The sequence below is a fragment of the Globicephala melas genome, chromosome 16 (assembly GCF_963455315.2).
Source record: "Globicephala melas chromosome 16, mGloMel1.2, whole genome shotgun sequence".
Classification (NCBI taxonomy): domain Eukaryota; kingdom Metazoa; phylum Chordata; class Mammalia; order Artiodactyla; family Delphinidae; genus Globicephala; species Globicephala melas.
The window spans coordinates 16300062-16321449 of NC_083329.1; the positions used below are offsets into that span (position 1 = coordinate 16300062).

Sequence of the window (21388 nt, forward strand, 5' to 3'; positions counted from 1 at the left end):
TTGGATAAAGCGAATGACTCAGGAGTTACCACACTTCCCCACTCCGCCCCTCCAAATGCAATCAGGAAGAGGTGGATGCATAAAAACCAAATTATTAAGCAACGCTTTTCTCCATTTCCTGGTTCAAGGTCCCAGTCAGTGAAACGTGGAAGCCGATGAAGGGGAGTTATAACACCTGCACTCCTGGGAAACCCCCTAATCACTTGCCATCCTCAGGTTTGTGAAGGAGAAGAAACTGGCTCCGTGCATTCTTCTCTGAAACTCAATTTGCAAAAGTAAATTGCCCACTTACACTGGGAAACAAAGTCAGTTTAAAATAGGCTTAGGAGAAGAATTATCCGCCTCCATGTTTCCAACCTCCCCCTTAAAAAAAGAAGAGACCTCTGGCAATAAAAATTGACAAATGACTCAAAGAAAAACACCATTCAGGGGAAATAAAGGACTGAGTTCTCTTTAAATAGCCTAGAATGAAGTGGGAGACACAATGGTGTCTGTACTGTGGCTGCAAACTTCAGAGCTGAGAACAGCTCACACACGTCAGTCTTGATTCTTACACAACCACTTCATCCATCTTGTTCACTTTCAGCTGAGCAGTATACAAACTCACCCTACCAGATGCAGGCCAGACAGAAAGCCCTGAGCACCAGCAAGCTTGGGGTTTGAATAGGCAAGGCCATAATGCACATTTCTGATTTGTGATTAGGAGCTCCCTTGAGAAGCAACGGGGCTTCTTTTCATAATACTCTTCTATTACTGGACTTAATTCTACACTAACGGTGTTTTAAAAGTTCTATCACTATGGAAACCTGACATTTACCTCCCTTTCTCACTTTTTCTGTTAACTTTAGAGCTTATTTTTTCCCCTCTAGAAAAGCAATAATCTAAAATAACTAGAGGTATTCTATACACGTAGAAGTCATGGCTTCAGAGATTTAGAGCCTATGACCATGGTTCAGAGGTGTGGCTCGCTGCTCCTGAAATGGGCACGTGGCCCTCTTTATCAGAAACCCCATCGCTAGCCCTGTTGAAATGCTGTCTGTATACCATCTCTCAGCTGAAGTGAAGCAGAAAGGGAGCACTTTCAATGAAGAATTAAATTTGCTGACCCACTTGGGTGGAAGAAAAAAAACACCCCGCTGGTGGATTAATATGGTTGAATAGCTAGATGCCACTGCACTTGTGGGTGGTACTTGACGTAAGGGGCGGGGGAGCAATGGACCCCAAATTAGACCTGGGTCTTGGTCCTGTTGGGTGACCATGGATAGAGGACTTTGCCTCTCTGGCCTTCACTTTCTTTGATCGTTACACAGAAGGGGAACTGGATAAATCACCTTTCAACGAGTCTTCCGGTTTGAAATTATGATTCTATGATTTCTCCCTTATCAGGTAATTTAATTCTCACAAACAACCCAGTGGATAGGAATTCATATCCCTGTCACGCAAATGAGGGACCTGAGGCTCAAAATGGTCAAAACACCTGCTCTAGTTGTTCAACTAAAGAGTGGGACTCAGGGCCAGGATCTGAACCTAGGTTGTCCAACTCCATACCAGCACTGCTGTCATTTTAAGTGGTATCATGACTACTTCAAATATAGCATTAATTCTTTATTACTCTTTATATAGAAAGTTGGGATCTGGAGTCTGAATCTGAAGGCTTCCTTTATGGAAAAGTAAACTGCCTGGGTATGTTTTAATGTTCTTTTTCTTTCTAGGGGCCTCAGACCCGGCCTCTTTCAATCAAACGAGTGTGACTGAATGGCTTTTGCTTAATTAGGGACATAGTCCTTGGGATGAGTTAAGGTCTGCTTTCTTTGTTCTTTTCTCCAATTCCAAAGCATTGCTTCTTCTGAAACACTTCCCCTACCCGCCTCCAAATGAACAGGCAGGCCACCTGGATCTTTCTTATAATTACACAAATAACACTTTTTTTTTTTTAAATAGGGACATGTTTACATATAACACAATTGGTGGAGCAACTCAAGTTGCAGCCCAGGAGAAAGAAGAATTACAACCAAGTGGCATTTATGGAACACACTCCAAGGAGGACAAAGGTCAGAACACAAAGATGATACACAGGAGAAAGCTCATGGGATCTGAGCCAGTGCTTCAAAAGTAGGGAGCTTATCAAGCTTTGAAAACAAGCCTTTTCTCCTGCCCTCTTCACGCGGAACTGGAAGGATAAATACCTCCCTCAGCAGGGACACCCAAGGCTCCACCAAGGCCCTGGGGAAATTTGAGAGCGCGTGCAATCTGTTTTTTATTTCCTTTAACAGTGACCTTGAGCAGAACTCAGAAAGGAGCCTCTGATTTCACAGCTGAAGTGTTCCTGGAAGGGGGACATCTTCCAGGCTACTGGGCAGGGCTTGGTCTTATATGTGCAGTGGCTCTCAGTGGTGCCGCCAGGGTCAAACTCAGCCCGTCCATGGGCTCTACCCACTTTCCCAGACCTGTGCCGTGGGGCCTGGCCATCATTCCCACTGTGGCTCTGGCCCCGGCAGGCAGGCTCTTCTAGTCCCCTGATAACCCCACTGCCTTTTCTCTGACAGGTCCCAACTCCTCCAGGCCCACCCTCATCCTTCCTCTCCCAGCCTCCCACAGCTTCCAATACTCTACAATTCTGCAATCAGTTACTACCTGTTATTAGCTATTTTCTATACCCGTACCTAGATATTCACTAAGAACTTGAGTTTGTATCCAGGGCAGGGACCACGTCGTTGACTTGCATGACCGGTAACCCTGTCTAGGATCTAGGGTTACCTTTACATCAAGAGGGATCCCTCTTCAAGTTCGCAGATGACAGGGCGCCTTGTTCATCAACTATGGCTCGTAATGAACATAGACCGCGCACACACAGTTGGCCCTTCGTATCCGAGGAGATTGGTTCCAGGACCCCTGAGGATACCAGAATCCTCGGATGCTCAAGTCCCGTATTTCAAATGGAGTAGTATTTGCATATAACCTATGCACATCCTCCCTTATACCTTAAATTATCTCTAGATTACTTATAATCCCTAAAACAATGTAAATACTATGTAAATAGTGGCTGGCACTCAGCAAATTCAAGTTTTGCTTTTTGGAACTTTCTGGAATTTCCACTCCCAATATTTCTGATCCACAGTTGGTTAGATCCACGGATGCGGATCAGAGGAGACAGTACTTATTTCTTCTAAGTCATTATTTTTTTAAGTCCAAGCACTTTACTAATGTAAAATTTACATTCTAAATATTTTTCCTTTGTGGTTTTCTGTGTTTTCCAAATGTTCTCCAATAATCAGATAAGTTGAAGATATTTCAATCAATTGTTTTCTTTTTAAGAAAAGTGAATTAAGGAACTGCCTGGTTTATTCAGGGTCCAGTGAAATGGAAATAAAATGATGCTGTCATGCCATCTAGTGGCACTGACACAAAAAAGCCAAGACAAGTGTGAGGGCTTGGGACCACCTGAGTCCAGCCCAGGCTTTTTGGGGAAAAAGAGGCGTCTTTTCGTTTCCCAGAATCCTTGAGGTTTCCAGAGGAGGGCGAGGGTCCTCAATTAGAGACGGATGGGGGTGCTACTGCCCCCTCCACTGCCTTACCTCCCTGCAATTCTGACACTTAGAGAAGGGAACTGGGGATGGGACGGGAGGGGGAAGGTGCCTGCCGTCAGCTGCAGGGAGCAGCCAGCGATGTTCCCACAGGCTGCACCCACACCTCTGAAGTGTGGGATGCAAAGTTCCCCACGCGCCACAGCGGGGGCCATGGGAGGGGCTACTGCACACCTGCCAGACTTGCAGGAAACAATCAGCATCTAGTGCTGTGTTCAGGTCACCCCAGTGAGTCACAGATAACAATCCCAGTTAGAATCCTTAAGGCACAGAGGGTAAGTGTGGGGCGTCCATGGGTCTGGTGTGATAAGGGACACTCCCTCTTTGCTTCAGATCACCCCATTTTAATCGCACTCAGAGTCTCACCCCATCATATGCAAGGTCCCTGACGCCAGCCAAGTTTCTCACGAGGTCTCAGTCAGCAAAGCCGAGGCAGCAGGCACGGTCAGGGGAACACTGAGAGGCAGCAAATGCTGGTGCGGTTCTGTCACTGTGACACTAGAAATATACACAGCTTTACCTCTTTGCTGAGCAAAGGGGGCTCAGTGGGCACGAGCCGCCTTCAACTATTCCCAGGGGTGCAGGTGCCACTTGCCTCTTCGTCGGCCCTCTCCCTCCACTTGGTCAAAGTCTGGTGGCTTCCACCTCCCAGGCACCTCTGGAAGCCCCAGTCCCGCTCCATCTACACCATCCACTCTGGCCTGGGGAGCAGCAATGGCCTCCTAACTCATGTCCCCTCACCACAAAGCCCTCCTCAGTGCACTCCCCTCCATGCTGCAGCGCCAGTGGTCTTGTGGGTTTCCGCAGGTGTAATCGATCAAGTCACTCTACAGCTTAAACCCTTTAGTGACATCGCCATCCTTACGATTGATTCCAAATCCTTTACGTGACCTGCAGACAAGTCCTGCTAAAATCTGGTTCAGCCCATCTCCCCTTGTCTCTGCTCTGTCCCCTCCGGGGGTCATTACACCACAGTTACTGGTTCCATGTCTGCCTTCCCCACCAGAACGTGAGTGAAGCAAGGGCCACGTCGACCTCACTGCTCTTGCCCCTGGTTGCAGCGCCAGGGCCAAACACAGAACCAGGTACATAAAGGTGGGAACAGAGACTGGTGGTTGAGAGCTTGGTTTTGAGAGGCAAGTGAATACAGGTTCAAATCCTGGTTCTGCCACTAATCAACCACGGGATTTGGTGCAAGGGACTTAAGCTCTCTCTGTCACGCCGCAAGTACTTAATGAATAAATGAAATAATGGATGTGACCAAAAATGGCATCTCAAGTGATTAATTTTAAAGCCAGTGATACTTTACTAGATGAAAGGACCTTCTATCCTGCTGAAGTTAAAAAAAAAAAAAAAGGAAGGAAAAATCTAAATTTTACGGGTATGTCGCAAATCCTGATTGAATTTTGTTTGCATTGATTGCCTATTTGGTAGACGGCCCCTGTACCATCTAACACGTGGGTACGAGTCAGATGCCTAGAGAAGGCAAAGAAAATAAACAACTAACATTTCACAACCTAGATGAATAAGACATTAAATTGACATTTATTGTAGTTCAAGTACATTTAATATTTCAACAATCATGTCTTGCAATTCATACAACTAAAATAAGAGTTCATAAAATGGAATTTAAATATTTTGCAAGTATTTAATTTAAATATTCACTGTTTATTTTGATAATATGTAGCTTGACATCAATACCGGCCACACTATAAAAAAAGGTATAGTGGACCAGAATACAGAAGATTACCCAGGCTTATTTACCTTTCCAAAGAAGTTAAGGGGGTAAAAAAAAACCCACATCACAGACCACACCTATTTTTGCAAAATGATGGGTCTTTAAGGCAGTGGTCTCCAACCAGGGTACTCAGAGATTTTCCAAGGGGTGCAGACAAGACAATTCTAAGTAAATGAATTGCCGGTTCCTCAATTTCCATTTGTATTTCTCCTAAAACTGCTCTGCCTGAATATGATACCACCTCCCCTTCCCCAGTTCCCCATCTCCCACTAGAGAGGAGAAGGGTGGACTTCTCACCCACCCTGAAATCTTAGATGACATAGAAACTGCCACATCATCTAACTAAGACTTATGAAATGGCTATCATATGATTCCCGTTTCTCTTTCACTTAGAGGCAAGCTGCTTAGGCTGAATACTCAGAGAGATGGGAAAACTGAAATATTACTACATCCTTTGCAACTGTTCTGAGGGGGTGTGTAGTTTTACATTATTTGGTGGGTATGCGAGCGAAAACATTTGAAGGCCACTGCTCTAAAGGGTTTGCACTGGGGAGTAGTTTAGCCTGGACCACTGGAACTCATGGCTTTGAAAAGTTTTCAGTAATTGGAGCTGTATTTTCTGGTCACCTCATCAGATATCTTTGACCCTCAATGGCAACCAGCGCCAGTGGAATTCGGATCCAGGATGCTGAGGCCTCCCCACTTCTCCGAGTCATGTCTGGGATGATATGACCAAAGGATCTCTGCGGGACGTTGCAGGGAGCCAGGATGCCCCTCATCACCAGCTCTCCCCCTCCCCCCGAACACTGCTTGGGAGCACTCCCTAACCTCACCCCCTATCCCCCTCGCTGTCCCTCCGCCGTGGGGCTTGGTGTAGGCGCTACGGAGAAGTCTGATGCTCTGACGCACAGACCGCTCCTGCCTCTTGCCAGGGAATACCACTCACATGACCAAGGTTAAGGAGGGGAGGGAAGGGGCTTCCCCCATGTCCCTGCAGCCCTACTTCTAAATAGAAAGCACGGCAGAGCTGTTAAGGGAGTGGCGCTGGTACTGTTTGGGTTCAGCTCTGCCATTTATTAACTGCCACCAGAAAGGCAGGCTACTAACCCTCTTTTTTTTTTTTTTTTGCGGTACACGGGCCTCTCACTGTTGTGGCCTCTCCCATTGCGGAGCACAGGCTCCGGACGCACGGGCTCAGCGGCCATGGCTCACGGGCCCAGCCGCTCCACGGCATGTGGGATCTTCCCGGACCGGGGCACGAACCCATGTCCCCTGCATCGGCAGGCGGACCCTCAACCACTGCGCCACCAGGGAAGCCCTACTAACCCTCTTAATGCCTCAGTTTAGCTACCTGTTAAATGATGGTAAGAGTAGAACCGTCTCCTGGGACTGACTGTGAGGACTCATGCAACACTGAGCTGGCATACAGACGCTTAGCAAATGAAGCTGTTGTTATTATTATTAAATGCAAAGTTTAGAACTTCAAAAGTGAACTCCAAAAAGGAAAAGGTAGGAAACAGCAGAGTGCCACCCTACAACTTCCCATCCCATGGCCTTCAGTTCTGCCTGTCAGCCAAGGCCGTTCCCACTGGCAGCAGCAGCCCATGCTCTGCCCTGAAGGAGGCTAGCGGCAAATCACCTCTGACGGTGACAGCCCCTCACTCCTGGGCAGCTGCCACTCAGACACGCAGCAGCCAGGCAGGAGACCCCCAGAGCCTGGCTCTCCCATACCTGGGCTTGCCCTGGGGACAGGGGAGTGCACAGGGGGACCCCAGTGTTGTCACACACAGCTGGCAGGATTCTGTGCAAATCTCCCACGCACAGCATAGACCTCCTTCCCTGAAGGTCCGCTTCCGCGTGGGTGGGTGGGTGGAGAGGGCAGAGGCGTGGTAGGGTGAAGTGGCCCAGGGTCCCTCTTTAACTCAGCAAGGAAGGAAACTTACCTGAAGAGTGATGGGACAAAAGAGGACCGGTCTGGCTTCGCATCAACTGTGTCATTGCTTGCTGAGTCCCCAGCCCCCTGCTCCTCAATATGGTCTTGACTGTCTGCCATCTGGAAGGAAAAAAACCAACCAGAAAATTGGTACCCAGTGGCATCACTGGCCTCATGATATTTTTAAATAACACTCATTCAGTGACATAGCTTTTAATTAAGCCTGGAGATGACCAGTACTGCCTATTTGGGCTCCAGGGCTGCTGCACCAACAATTCATTCAAAGGCTCCAGCGCCAGCCCCATTTCAGGCCTCATTCCAGAGACGGGATACACAGTGGCAAAGAAAGCAAAGTCCCTGCCCCTCTGGGAGCTTCTGATCCAGCATTCAGGATTTTGTTAAATGTTCACTGCTTATGAGAAACTGTGGAAGGTTCGTCAAAGTCTGTAACAACAAGAAACTCCCCCTAAATTCTTGGCAGGTTATAAGATGCTCATCCTTTGCCCGACATCACTCAAACCCAGTTAAAAAACAGCAACGACCTGGAGTATAAAGTTCTCTTTCTGCTTCAGATGGTTTTACATGGTTCTACCAGAGTAGATTTCCATCAAATTATTTTCCTGCTCAAGAATTTTCACGAGATCCCTACGATCTAAAAGTTCAAATCTTAAACTGAACTCATTGGATCTTAGGGTCTTCATTATCTAGTACTGGAGTCGATGACAGACGATGGCCCACCACCTGTTTTATTGTTTGTTTGGTTTTTCTTTGAGTTTTACTTGTTCTTCCTTTTTCTAATTTTATAAGGTTGAAGCTGAATTGACTGATTTGTGATCTTACTTCTTTCCTACATACAGGTGTTCAGTGCTAAAAATTTCACTCTAAGTACTCACCACCTGTTTTTGTAAATAAAATTGGAACACAGCCACGCCCCTTCATTTACATGCTGTCTGCGGCTACTTTCCCACCACAACCAGAGTCGAGTAATTGTGACAGAGATCATGTGGCCTAAAAAGCCCCAAATATTTACTACCTGGCCTTTTACAAAAAAAGTTTGCCAAGCCCTGATCTAGGATAACTACCAGCCAGTAGGATCCCCGACTCACCTTCTACTTCCCTTACTTCAAGTAGTAAAAATAGCAATAATAAGAATAGAAACTCACACTTCTTATTTGCTGTGCTAATTGTTTCATAAGCATTATCTTATTTAACACTCCCCCAAATGCTGTTAGATCAGCCCTATGATCACTGCCTTTTGACAGATGAGAAAGCTGCAGTTAGAAAAGGTTAGTAACTAGTCCCAGGCTAAGTAACTAGTAAACTAGACTTGGATCAGAAGCCGGCAAACAGGCACTCAGAACCCACTCCTCACCACCACACCATTCAGCCTCCCAGCCTCCTAGCATCCTTGGGCTCACTACGCTCATTTCAGGGTCCATCAGGGCTTCTGGTTCTCCCTTTCTGGTAGTCACCACCCAAATGTTTGCTGGACAGGCCATCTTTGCCCAGCTGGCTAGTTCTCAATCTTCAGAATTCAGTTTAATGGCACCTTTGCAGGAGGTCCTCCTGGATTACACCTACCTCACCAACTCCCTCCCTTCCCCCAGTCCCTCTACAGCCCTTCTATTGATCTTGTTTACTTGCACTCTACTTACTGCTTGGTTCAAACACGACAATGTAAGTTCATCATGGCAGAGGCCCCTGGCACACAAAAAGTATTTGCTAGATCCGGCTTCCCTGGTGGCGCAGTGGTTAAGAATCTGCCTGCCAATGCAGGGGACAGGGGTTCGAGCCCTGGTCCGGGAAGATCCCACATGCCATGGAGCAACTATGCCGGTGCACCACAACTACTGAGCCTGCGCTCTAGAGCCCGTAAGCCACAACTACTGAGCCCGCGTGCCACATCTATTGAAGCCTGTGCGCCTAGAGCCTGTGCTCTGCAGCAAGAGAAGCCACTGCAATGAGGAGCCCACGCACCGCAAGGAAGAGCAGCCCCCACTCGCCGCAACTAGAGAAAAGCCCGCGCGCAGCAACGAAGACCCAACACAGCCAAAAGTAAACATAAATAAAATAAATTTATTTAAAAAAAGTATTTGCTAGATAAACATTAATTGAGTGGGAAGCTGGAAGAAACAAATGCACTGAGGGAAGAGAATTAGCTAAGTGACACAGCTGGTCAGAAGCAGAGCCTTGAGTCATCTCTCCTAAACCAAGTCCTGTGTCCTTTCCCGTAAAGGGACTGGCCTTCAGTAACAAAGGGAAACCTCTCCCGGCTCTAATTCCTGCCGATCTCAATCTCTGAGCAATCGCACAGTGGGCCAGGGTGGCAGCTGCAGGTCTGTGTTCCTGTCAGGCTCACCCAGGGATGTTTTCACACCACTGGAAAAGAAGATGGCATCTATCTCACAGAACCCCCGTGCCCCAGAGCACAAGCAATGACTTTTGGAGGTGGGCAGAAGGAATCCAACTTGGGGGGAGGTATCCAAGATGGCAAAACGCCAACCTTGTGTCCTTGAGCCCCGAGAGGCATTATCATGTCACCCTGCAGCTTGTTTAGGGGTGAGCTGGGCAGTGAGGGGAGAAGTGAGAGGAAGGGCGAATCCTGTAGCCGGATCTTTACAAAGACAGTGAGAGGTCCGACGGCTATCTTGTTCCTCAACACATCGTGAACCCCCCATCATAGCCACCAACCTGTTTCCAGTTGTGAGGCAGTAAGATTTTTCTGATTAGGACCCAAAATGTTTCTTGAACACAGAGATAAGCCATCCCCAGAGGAGATGAGTGTAAGTCCGGGCATGCAGAAAACACTCAGTCATTTTTATTTCATTTCCTTTATACAGACTTAGTTACTTTTCAATGTGGACTGTTATTAGCAAAGCACGGACGTATTTTCAAAATTAACAAGTTAACGTTATACAAAATCCACCAGAAAAAGACACTAAATTCGACATGTGGTGTTGAAGCCTTGAGTCTTTTGCTAAGGCTAATCTTAAAGACTGAATCTAGGAAGTATGATGATATAACAGTGTGACCATTATATATAGATATAATTTCCTGGAAGTCCAAGGCACCAGGTGTGTGCTAGGAGCCGGGGATACACCTGACCTGGTCCTGCCTTGTTGAGAGACAGGCACTGATAAACAGCACAAATGTTGATGGACAACCGTGATCAGTGCCATGAGGATGAACAACTTGTGGCCACAGTAGGGGACCTGACCTAGCCCCAGAGGAATTAGGGAGGGTTCTCAGGGGAGGAAATGTTTGACCTGAGGTCTGAGAAGGGGAAGCAGTGAGGGTGGAACTGAGGGAGGCACAGGGAACTGCATGCCCGTCAAACACCTGACATGCTCCATTGACGGAGAGGCTCAGTTTGAATCCCGTGTCCCCCCCAGATTTTTGGAGGGAGATTTGGACTTAGCGGCAGGCTGATTTCTATGGCTCAGTGGTAGGAGGATCTCCAGAACTTTCTCTGCAAACACTAGGCCAGAAGGGTCTTCTGTGTGAAACCTACAGCATCTTTCTGGGTTGGTGCTGTTTACCGTCCAGGAAGGCAGCAAGAGTCCCTTCTAGCAAGTTGCCAGAGTGCGCGTCTAGAACGAGGCGGTGCTAGGGCTTTACTCTGAAATCTGTAAGGCTAAACGTTCAGTGACTTCCTTATTCCTATGAGACTGGGCTTAATTTCTGGGCGAAATCACGTTCACCCAGAATGAGGGTGGTGACCGAGTGGGGAGCCTGGTCTCGGTCACATCATATTAGTCAAGCCAAGACTTGGTGTTGACCTTTTATTTCTGCTTATCTTCACAGCCCAAGACAATGCAGGCCTATCTCAGTCTACTATACTTGGAGAGGGCATGCCTGGCGTTATTTTCTTGCATTCGTCCCCGCTGTAACGCTCAGGATGCAAAGAGCAGTCAGCCATTCAAGGGAATATTGCTTATTCAATTGTTTCAATTGTTAAAAACATCTATCTTCTCTTTAAATAAATGAATATATAATACACATGAAGCATGAACCGTGTCAGGCACTCTCTGTAAGCACTCTGCTAATTATTATTATTACTATGATCCACTAGGACTCTTATTTGTAGATTATCTTAATCATCCTTTTATAGTTCCAGTTATAGAAAAGTGCCAGGTACATGGCAGGCACTCAAAATTTCTTGATAAATGTCACAACTGAAATGTACTTAAAAATTTTTAATCCCTCAGGGCCCCGAATCAATTGTTGATATGGGACAGACCACAGAACCAAAGGGACCTAGGAGGGAGGCTGAGAACCCAGTTACGGTGAACCACAGACCAGGGGTTTAAATCAGTGCCTCCACCTATTAGCCATAGGACCTTGAACAAAGTACTCAACCTCGCCAAGCCCGAGTTTCCTCATCTGTAAAATGGGAGAATGGTGACGCCTAAGTCACACATGGCTATGAGGATGCATGGGACAGCGCATGTAAAATGCTAAGCATGGTGTCTAAATGTTCACTAAGTATTCCCTGTTATCACCACTGTCCACAGAACTCAAGACTAAGACGACATTCAACTGTCAACCCTCGCTGTTATTTTAAAAATCACATTAATATTTTAAACAGCTTTTGTGGAGACTGAAAAGAAAGTTCCTCTAGTGTTATTTCTATACATGCTTAATAGGCGACTGGTACAGATCTGGTAGGAAATCAGTTCCCAGCTACGGTCTGAATTTCATTGCAGCTGCTTCCCCTGAAAAGTGACATAATACAACTTGTGCCTCACTCTTGCCCCAACGAAGACAATCTTCCTAAAAGGCTCAAAGAGAAGCAGCCCAGGGGACCTCCACCGCTCCCCTCCAGCACCTGGAGGGGGAGGGGGCTCTGCTGGGCGATGAAGTACTCCACCTGATGCTCACAGCACTGCTAAGAGGCTGTATTTGCAGAAGAAACTTCAGTTTTCTCAGAGAGGTTAAGTAACCTGCCCAAGGCCACAGAGCTAAGAGGAAGCAGAAATGGATTATGAACCTAGGCGGTGACTGGCTACCTGGGATGAAGGTCAGGCCATAGACCCTAAAGGAGGAAATAGCCTGTAAGTAAACTAAGGTTAGGGCCAAGTCCTTGGCCAGCCCAGGAGTTCAAGGGAAAAGGCTGCGAATGACTCAGAATCACCCACATATAATTTTACTTCCCGCCAAAAAGCGAAGTTGAATACAACGGTGAAAGGCGGCAGCCTGAGTCCTGCCTTCTTCCGCTTCCTGAAGGAATCTTCAAGAGCCGTGCACAAGGGTACCTGAACAAAGATGACAGCGGCTTACGGGTAGCCTGCTAAGCCCTGACAGATGCACTGCTATGCACCACAATCACCTCATTCCATCGTCGCGGCAACCGTCAGCCCGGGCCCACCACTATCCCCATTTCACAGACAAGCACAGAGAGGGCCAAGGCCCCACAGCTGACGGGCAAGGACGCTGGGACTGGAACCCTGGGCTGTCAACACGGGAGCCCCCGCAGTTAGCCAGGCGAGAGAACGAACCCCTCCCGCCCTCCTAAATCCACCCCTCCTTCTTTTCCAAATCCCGAATAGTACCGGGTGTCCCAAGCCCGGGGACCAGAAGGGAAGGGAGGACAAGCTGAACAAAGCAGGCGATGCTGGGGGTGGCGGAGAGCCTTCTTCCCCTAAGTTGAGCGCCGGCCGTCGGGGCAGCTTAGTCCGAAGGGACCGGGCCCCCACCGACCGTGCTCGGTGGGAAGGGAGGAAGGAGGCAGGGGAAGGCAGGGCAGGAGGGCGGCGGCGGGCGGAAGAGGCGCCGGCGGAGGCGGGGGCCAAAGTTACCGTTCCCCCGGCGATCGGGAGGCCAGACCTGGCTGCAGTCTCCGTCCCTCCGCCGAGAGTCTGCGGCCGCTCGAACGAAAGCGAAAGTAAAAGCCCCTATGCGGCCAGGGGAGGAGTCGCCCGGGGCTGGAAACGGACCCGGCAGGCGGGGCGGCGGACACCGCCTCCGGCTCGGGACCCCGCGCTCCGTAAAGTTGGCCGCGCGCAGGACCACCAGGCCGCCGCGCGCCCCTTCGGGGAGAGCGCGCCCAGCCCAGCCGGCCAACTGTCGCGCGCGCCATCGCCGGAGGGCGCCCTCAGCAAAGCTGGCCGCGGGCACCGGAGACCGTGCTGGGCAAAGTTTGCAGAGGTCTAAGACCGCTCTCCGAGTGACCGGAAAGCCCGCTCCGCAAACCCGCCGCACGCGGCCTCCTCATCCAGGCGACCAGGCGAACTGAAGAGCGCGCCCAGCCGACTTCGCGGCTCTGGACGATGGGGCGCTCGTCGGAGCCCCCAGCTCCTGCCCTCCCGTTGCTGCCCGGGTCTACACCTGGGCTTCGGCCTCCACACCAGCTCCAGGACCCAGTTCCCAAGGCCCGAAGGCGCCTCCCCCGCCAGACCCTGACCCCAGTTTGCGCGGGTTGCGCCCCTCGGGGGACTGGGCGCCCACATCGGCAAGAGCTACCGTCGCCCAGGGGCCCGCGCTGGGAGCCGCCGTGGTCTCCCGCCTCCCAGAACTTGCTTCGAGTCCCAGGTGTGCCTTTCTCAGCCTTGGGCAGCAGGACGCTAACTCCGTTTTCTGCAGAGCGCGTCCCCAGTGCCTAACACGGCCTGCTGGCCTGGATGTAGCGCCAGAATCATTCATGGACTATTTATTGAGTGCCCCATGTGTCAGCCGCTGGGTACGTGGCCGTGACTTGGTCTAATGTGGGAGAGTCAGTGTAGTCCCCCCAGCACCACTTCACCCCGGCGTCTCCCACATCTGCAACACCCACGCACCCTCCCACATTTGTCCTTTTTCAACCTTCGGCCTCCAACTGAGGCCTCCAAGGCCTTGTTCTGCGAGACTCCTCAGGGGACCAGCTAATGAACACAGTCGCACTGAGGTGTAAATAGCTGAGGAGAAATTACAGTTTTATTCACACCAGAGATGTTGGCTGTGAAACTGTCAATGCCTTGAGTGAAAGGAGTGAACCTTCGTGGTGTGACATCGGGCAAGAACCACATCTTGTCTTTTATTTGCTCTCCTCTGGGACTGAGACTTCAATATTGTCCGTAAAATCTCACCAGGTAAGGACACTTCCTTGGTTTAAGAAAGACTGGTCCCAGGCAAGGGTAAGGGAGTAATTATAATTTATTAACTTCTGCCAGAATACTGAATTCCTGAATATTTTAAACAAGCAGTTACACAATTTCCACTATGGCTGCCCTATAGGCTGACCTTTTGTGCCACTCCCACCCCCCAATTCGTATGTTGAAACTTAATCCCTAAAGTGATGGCATTAGGAGGTAAGGCCTTTGGGAGGTGCTTAAATCTTGAGGGTGGAGCCCTGGTGAATGGGATTAGTGCCTTTGTAAAGGAGGCCAGACAGAGCTCCCTGGCCTTTTCCACCGCAGAGAGAAATTGCAGTCTGCAACCCAAAGAGGGCTTTGACTAGAACCCAGGCATGCTGGCACCCTGATCTTGGCCTTCTAGCCTCCAGAACTGTGAAGAATAGATTTCTGTTGTTTATAAGCTACTCAGTCTGTGGTATTTTGTCACAGCAGCCAAAACAGACTAAGACAGGCTGCACTACTCTCTTTAATACCCATATTTGTGGGACTTCCCTGGTAGTGCAGTGGTTAAGAATCTGCCTGCCAATGCAGGGGACAGGGGTTCGAGCCCTGGTCCAGGAAGGATCTTCCATGCCACGGAGCAACTAAGCCCTACTGAAGCCTGTGAGCCTAGAGCCCGTGCTCTGCAACAAGAGAAGCCACTGCAATGAGAAGCCCGCGCACCGCAACAAAGACTCAGTACAGCCGTAGATAAATTTTAAAAATAATAAACTTACGCTTAAAAAAATACCCATATTTGCAAAATATCAGGCAAACTAAATTATTTTAGACACAAAGATAATTTACTTTTTGAAGGAATTCAATTGTGAATGATGGGAGAAATGAAAAATCCTATGAGTAAGGCAAATAAATTACTCTTTAATTTATCTGATTTATAAAATTGTTTTTGCAAGTTATTCCTGAAATATGATGAAACGGTGTTAGATGTGGAGGAGCCTTAACAACTAATCCCTTTGCTCATATTATAGATAAAGAATCTGAGGCACAGAGAGGTTGCCAACATCACAAGCTTTCTAGTGGCAGAACCAGGATCAGGTTGCCTAGAAAAATAATGAATTTTTCATCCACAAGAAGGTTCTACCATAAATTATATCATGCAATTGTTAAAATATGTTGCACACAGGATTTCATTGCTGGCTCAGGTAGAAAGACGGTTTGAAGGAAAGCTTTCTTTTTTCAGTTCTGTAGTGTAGACTGGCATGGGAACTCCCAATGTATTGCTCCGAGGCTGGATTATCACTGTACCAACACATAAAATCACAGACATGTGAAAGGGAAGAAACAATTTTGAACTTTCCCTCTATAATAATTGTACTGACCCTTTAGACCCAAATGATATTCTCTTCTAATTGTATTTCCTGTGTTTCTCCAGCCTTGGCCCATATCATTGTTTTCTGCTTACTTTCCAAACTCACATGAGTAGAGCGTGAGTCTTCCTCTTCACCCTAGAAAAAGAGACCAAGAGATCCAGTGTCCAGTGGCTTCTTTGGGAAAGGACCCTCGTGTTGACTCTCCCCCCTCCGTTTCCTGCCTTCTTACTTCTCTCCCTGGGACCATCCTTCTGAATAAAGTCCTTGCACATAAGCCTTTGCCCCAGGTTCTGTTTTTTGGGTAACCCAGGCTAACACACATTGTCTGAACCGATGCCGGGGGGCAGAAGAGCATGTGTGCTCATTGGCTGAGGCTTGGAGGACCTCATGTAATCACTGTGACAAGGGGGAGGGGCTGTACTGGATGTGAGAGGGGTCAGCTGGGCACAGGGAAGACCATCCACAAGGTCTATCAAGCAGATGAGGGCTGTGTGTCTCTTGCCAGCAACAAGGGTTCATTTTAGGTCCTTAAACTGTCCCATTTCCAGTTCTACGGGGTTGTTTTTGCTCACTATTTCTGATACATAGTAAGTGCCTTTTAAAAGCAGAAGTGATGGTAGGAGTCAAATTTAACATCTTTCATTTGGGCCATCCTTGTTTTCACAAGGGTGACTGAGAACTTGTGGCAGCGATGCAATCACAACCTTAGAGGAGTGTTAGGTAGTTTTTTTCTTTAAAGGAAATCTGGCTGCGATTCCTCATCCCTCCGGATGGGGGCAGAGTTCTTTCTCTGTGATTACTGGGGCTTCCAGCCCAGGTCCAGGTAAGGCTGGAGAAATCCCACACAGAGCAAAACGTGTGGGGAACCTATAGGTCTTAGTTCTTTGCCTTTGCTCTTCCCCTTTGTTCAGGCTGCCTTGTATCACATTTCAGCCTGGGAGTCTTCCTGGGTCTAGAGCCCCTACGTAGAGCCTCCTTCCCCTGCTGAGAAGGCAGCGCTATGCCCACTCTCCATCTGTGGGGGAATTCACACTGCACCCTCTCAGTGTCATGGCAACGCTGCTCTTCTTCACTCGCTCTGTGGCCTCCTCCCCCTGGTTCTCCCAACACAACACAAAAGCACCACCGATTTCTCTCTGCCCTACCTGGGGTCCCTCCAGCAGAGTTTCCTCAGAGCCTTTTCTTTAGGCCACAGATCGCTAATTGGTAGCCTGCCGTCTCAGTACTGCCCACGTTTCTGTTTTATTGTTTTATTCCCGGTGTTTTACAAAAGAGAGAATTTCAGGTGCAGATGCAGATATCTGGCTTTTCTGGAAAAATCATAATATTAGGCGATGCCAGGTACTGATTGCCTCATGACAGATTGCTGGCGTGGAGTGGGTCAGATGGGACATGTGACCTATGGCTTCACCTCTGTCCCCTGTAGGTATTTTGGTGTGAGTATTAAGTTGATTTCTTTGATTTGATAAATACTTGTTGAGCCCCTTTTCCATATCAGACCTTGTTCTAGGCACTGGGGATACAGAAAGGACAATAAGGACCAAGGCTCCTATTTTGATGGAACTCATGTTTTGATGGAGGAGACGGATAATTTTTAAAAGTAGATATAGTGGGCTTCCCTGGTGGCGCAGTGGTTGAGAGTCCGCCTGCCGATGCAGGGGACACGGGTTCGTGCCCCGGTCCGGGAAGATCCCACATGCCGCGGAGTGGCTGGGCCCGTGAGCCATGGCTGCTGAGCCTGTGCGTCCGGAGCCTGTGCTCCACAACGGGAGAGGCCACAACAGTGAGAGGCCCGCGTACCGCAAAAAAAAAAAAAAAAAAAAAGTAGATATAGTAAGATTTCAGGGGTCAGGTGGTGGTAACCGCTGTGAAGAGCATAAAGCAGGGGGAGGGTCATAGAAGGCAGTGAGCTGAGGGGGGGGGACAGGTGTGATGCGGTCTTTTGTAAGCTGTTTCTGGAAGGCCTGTTTTAAGTGACATTTAGGTAGACCCCTGAAGGCAGTGAGGGGCTTCACAAAGCCAAGAAGAGAGCTTGTCTTCAAGCTGCTCCCTTTCAAGCCTGGGAGGCAAGGACTTCTTGGAACGGTCCAGGATAGCATACAGAAGCCGGCACTCAAAGAGTTCTCATCTGTTCTTAGTTTTGCATTCTTGCAGAAGCTACACACGAATTGATATCTTAACAAGTTTGCCGTCCTACTCTTATAAACATCTTTATTTATTTTTTTAAGTTTTATTGAATTATAGTTGATTTACAATGTTCTGTTAATTTCTGCTGTACAGCAAAGTGACTCAGTTACACATATATATACGTATATATTTTTCATATTCTTTTCTTTTATGGTTTGTCCAGGATATTGAATATAGTTCCCTGTGCTATACAGTAGGACCTTGTCTATCCATCCTATATATAATAGTTTGCCTCTGCTAATCCCCAACTTCCAGTCTTTTCCACTCCTACCCCCCTTCCCCTTGGCAACCACAAGTCTGTTCTCTATGTCTGAGTCTTTTTTTGTTTCATAGATATGTTCATTTGTGTTGTATTTTAGATTCCACATATAAGTGATATCATATGGTATTTATCTTTTTCTTTGTCTTATTTCACTTAGTATGATCATCTCTAGGTCCATCCATGTTGCTGCAAACGGCATTATTTCTTTTTTATGGCTGAGTAATATTAAACATTTTTAATAGACAAGGCTAAATTTCAGATATGGCATTTACCCTCCTGTGGAGTGAGTCAATCCTGTTTTATTTTCTTTTGCGGGGGGAGCTGGACTTTCCGCCTTACTCACAGGCCTCACAGAGCAAGCTTTCTCATCTGGTCGTTGGATGAGGGTGTGGTGTATGCCTTCGAGTTCTTTTCTTGGATTATGATCACAGTTAGTGTTAAACTACTACATGCTGCCTGATCGTACACGAGGACTTGGTCATCCACTTAGACGTGATGCTGTTGTGAGTTCACTTTTCTATTTAGGGAAGCGTGTCAGCTGGGAATACCTCCACCTTATTTCCCAGACGCATGCGTGCTGAGCGAGTTGCCAAAATAGCCCTTTGAGTAAGTGGCAGCTTTAAAAACCATCCAGCTGCTGACTTCAAACTAGAAGGTCAGCAGAGGAAAGTGGAAGTTGGATTCTGAACGGTCAGGGTGCCCACAGAAATTTACTAGGGGTCGGGATCTTGGAGACTTGAACAACTAGACTGGGGCTTCTCCTTGGATTTCTTACTTGTTACCTATCTTTGTCTTCTCTCTTCGGACTTCAAGATGAATGTGCAGGCTTGCTCCAGGTGTGGGTACGGAGTATACCCTGCTGAGAAGATCAGCTGTCTAGACCAGGTCAGTAGACTTTTCTTGGCCTTTGGGAATCATAACAAACATGAGAAATTTATCTTCTCACATATGGACATGTGGGCTTTTTTAAACCACCAAAATAAGATGCTTTCCCCACCTTTCTTCACTTCTACCCATTTCTAGCTACATCTCCTGTATTGCCTCAAATTTTTAAAATTCATTTATGTATCGTAGCCATGTGTGTGTGTGTTTTATCACCATTTTATCACTAAAGCTCATTTTTTTTTACCCTGAAATATATTAAGAATCCTGAGTCTGAAAAAAAAAGGTAATTTTGCTAAATCTTTTCTGTTTGATTTCTAGATATGGCACAAAGCATGTTTTCACTGTGAAATTTGCAAGATGATGCTATCGGTTAATAACTTTGTGAGTCACCAGAAAAAGCCATACTGTCATGCGTAAGTGTTTGACGCCTCTTCCCACCACCTCTTGAGTTGTGTTTATCTTTTTTTTAACAAGCAGCCAACTGGAGGTTCAAATCACACACTCCAGGGTTAAATCCAAGAAATGCCTTCTCAAAAGTTTTTACTTCCATACAAACTTCCACACAATCATTACAGAGACTTAAGACGGGATTTTATGCAATGGACAGAAAGTTGAAAATTTCAGATTTCTTATAAGTAAAAGATCAAATCTATCCACTACAACCTCATGTCAAATTATTAAATATTGTGCAGAACAGTGTAATTTCCATGAATATGCATGAAGCTTTAAAACGTTTTCTTTTAAATAATTTCAGAATCCTTTTCTATTCCTTCAGAAAGTTTTTAAGTGATCATTTCCAGTTAAATTTGGTCTTTAAGTTAAATAGGTTGAATTTATTTGATTAGCCTTTGTTTTCTTTAAGACGCATTGCCTGGAAAATCTTGAATTTAATTATTAGGTTTTATATTTTTGATTTAAAAAATGACTCCGCCTTTAAGAATAGTCAGTCATCTTGGATAAAGCACAGCTCTAATTTTGGCTTATATCTACTTTTTGTAGCCATAACCCCAAGAACAACACTTTTACAAGTGTCTGTCACACTCCATTAAATCTAAATGTGAGGAAATCTCCAGAGGCCATTTGTGGGGTAAGTTACTTAATTTTGAATTTCAAAATAGCCTTTAAAGAAGATTTCTTAGCTCAGGCACCTGTTAGGATTTTAAGTGTCTCTGCCTAGATGTGAACCTGCCCATTTTCTCCACATATACAAGCAAAGTATATTTAAGTAACAAATATTGCTATTTGCCCTACCACAACATAGAGGCCAGTACACAGGATAATCTAGCTTGAATATCTGAGATCCTTGAATCTATTTTAATCTCTCTGTGTCTGCCAGCTCTGGACACCTTGATGCAATAGGCTGTGCATACACTAGGTGCTTAATACATAAAACAAAGTTTATATAGTTGGAAAGTATTACAAAAGCCTTTCCGTTCTGTCCCCATGGTATTTTGGTACAGACATTGAAACCTCTAGTTCCGTACTCTTAAATCTCTCCGAATTCAGTAGTGTTTCAGTTTCTTTGCAGTGTTTAAGATCTCTTTCCCTATGGGTAGTGGTAGGTCAAAGATATTTCTATTTGGAACTGATGTTTGGATAGACCAGGAGGCCATATTGATAAACCAACCCCTTTTGAAAAAACAACAGTAGAGTTTTGTCAAATAACTGTTGATTAAATGCTTGCATTTATTAAAATGATGAATCATTTCACTTCCCTCCCCCATGCTCCACAACAAGTTGTTTTTTGGGATGGACCTAGCAGCTTTCTAAAATTAGAAAGTGACACAGGAGGTGGAAGGCTCTCTAGTAATCTGCCTTCCTCATGTTACCTCACCTCATCCTGACTCTCCGGCCTGCCCAGGCCGTGTCCTCCTCAAGAAAATGGTTTAGATTGAGCTTATCATTACCATGTGGCTCTCTACACAGACTGCCAAGAAGCTTATTTCACGAAATGCTTTGCACCAACTGTGAGTTTATTATTTTTACAAGCTTATACAGTATTTACTGTACAGTCAGTTCATTTAATACATTACAATCCAATAAAGTAAATACTATTATTATCCCATTCTACTGGTGAGGAAACTGAGGCTCAGAGAGTTGTTCATATATCATTGATTTCTAAGGGTTAACAAGCCTTAAGAATTCACAAGCCTAGATTACTGAGAAGGCGAATTCTTTTAGGATTTTGCTTTCATCTCTGTTTGTTTGGTTTTTGTTGTTGTTTGTTTTCATCTCTTTTAGTCTAAGGGCAACTACACAAAATTACAATCAATACTGCATTTAGCTCTCAGTTCGATAGAGTGCCAGCACTCTTTGAGGCCCGTTATCTGTGTGATCTCACTTTTTCTTCACAAGAACCCTCTGTAATATTATCATA

The 21388-nt window shown here is 46.7% G+C and overlaps 2 protein-coding genes across 2 annotated transcripts in view; one reads left to right on the plus strand and one right to left on the minus strand.

The window, feature by feature from the left end:
• CASP7 (caspase 7) overlaps positions 1 to 13216 on the minus strand; it is a 30173-nt gene extending 16957 nt beyond the window's left edge. Inside the window, exons 1-2 of the mRNA XM_030842434.3 lie at positions 13054 to 13216; positions 7266 to 7375 (exon numbers count right to left, since the gene is read on the minus strand). Coding sequence (XP_030698294.1) covers positions 7266 to 7375 — 110 coding nt within the window. The 5' untranslated portion in view covers positions 13054 to 13216. The remainder of the gene's footprint in view (positions 1 to 7265; positions 7376 to 13053) is intronic.
• Positions 13217 to 14212: 996 nt separating this feature from the next.
• The window catches only part of NRAP (nebulin related anchoring protein), a 75120-nt gene continuing 67944 nt past the window's right edge, over positions 14213 to 21388 (plus strand). Inside the window, 4 exon segments of the mRNA XM_060286069.1 lie at positions 14213 to 14322; positions 18940 to 19011; positions 19330 to 19424; positions 20011 to 20098. Of these exon segments, the coding sequence (XP_060142052.1) occupies positions 18940 to 19011; positions 19330 to 19424; positions 20011 to 20098 (255 nt within the window). The 5' untranslated portion in view covers positions 14213 to 14322.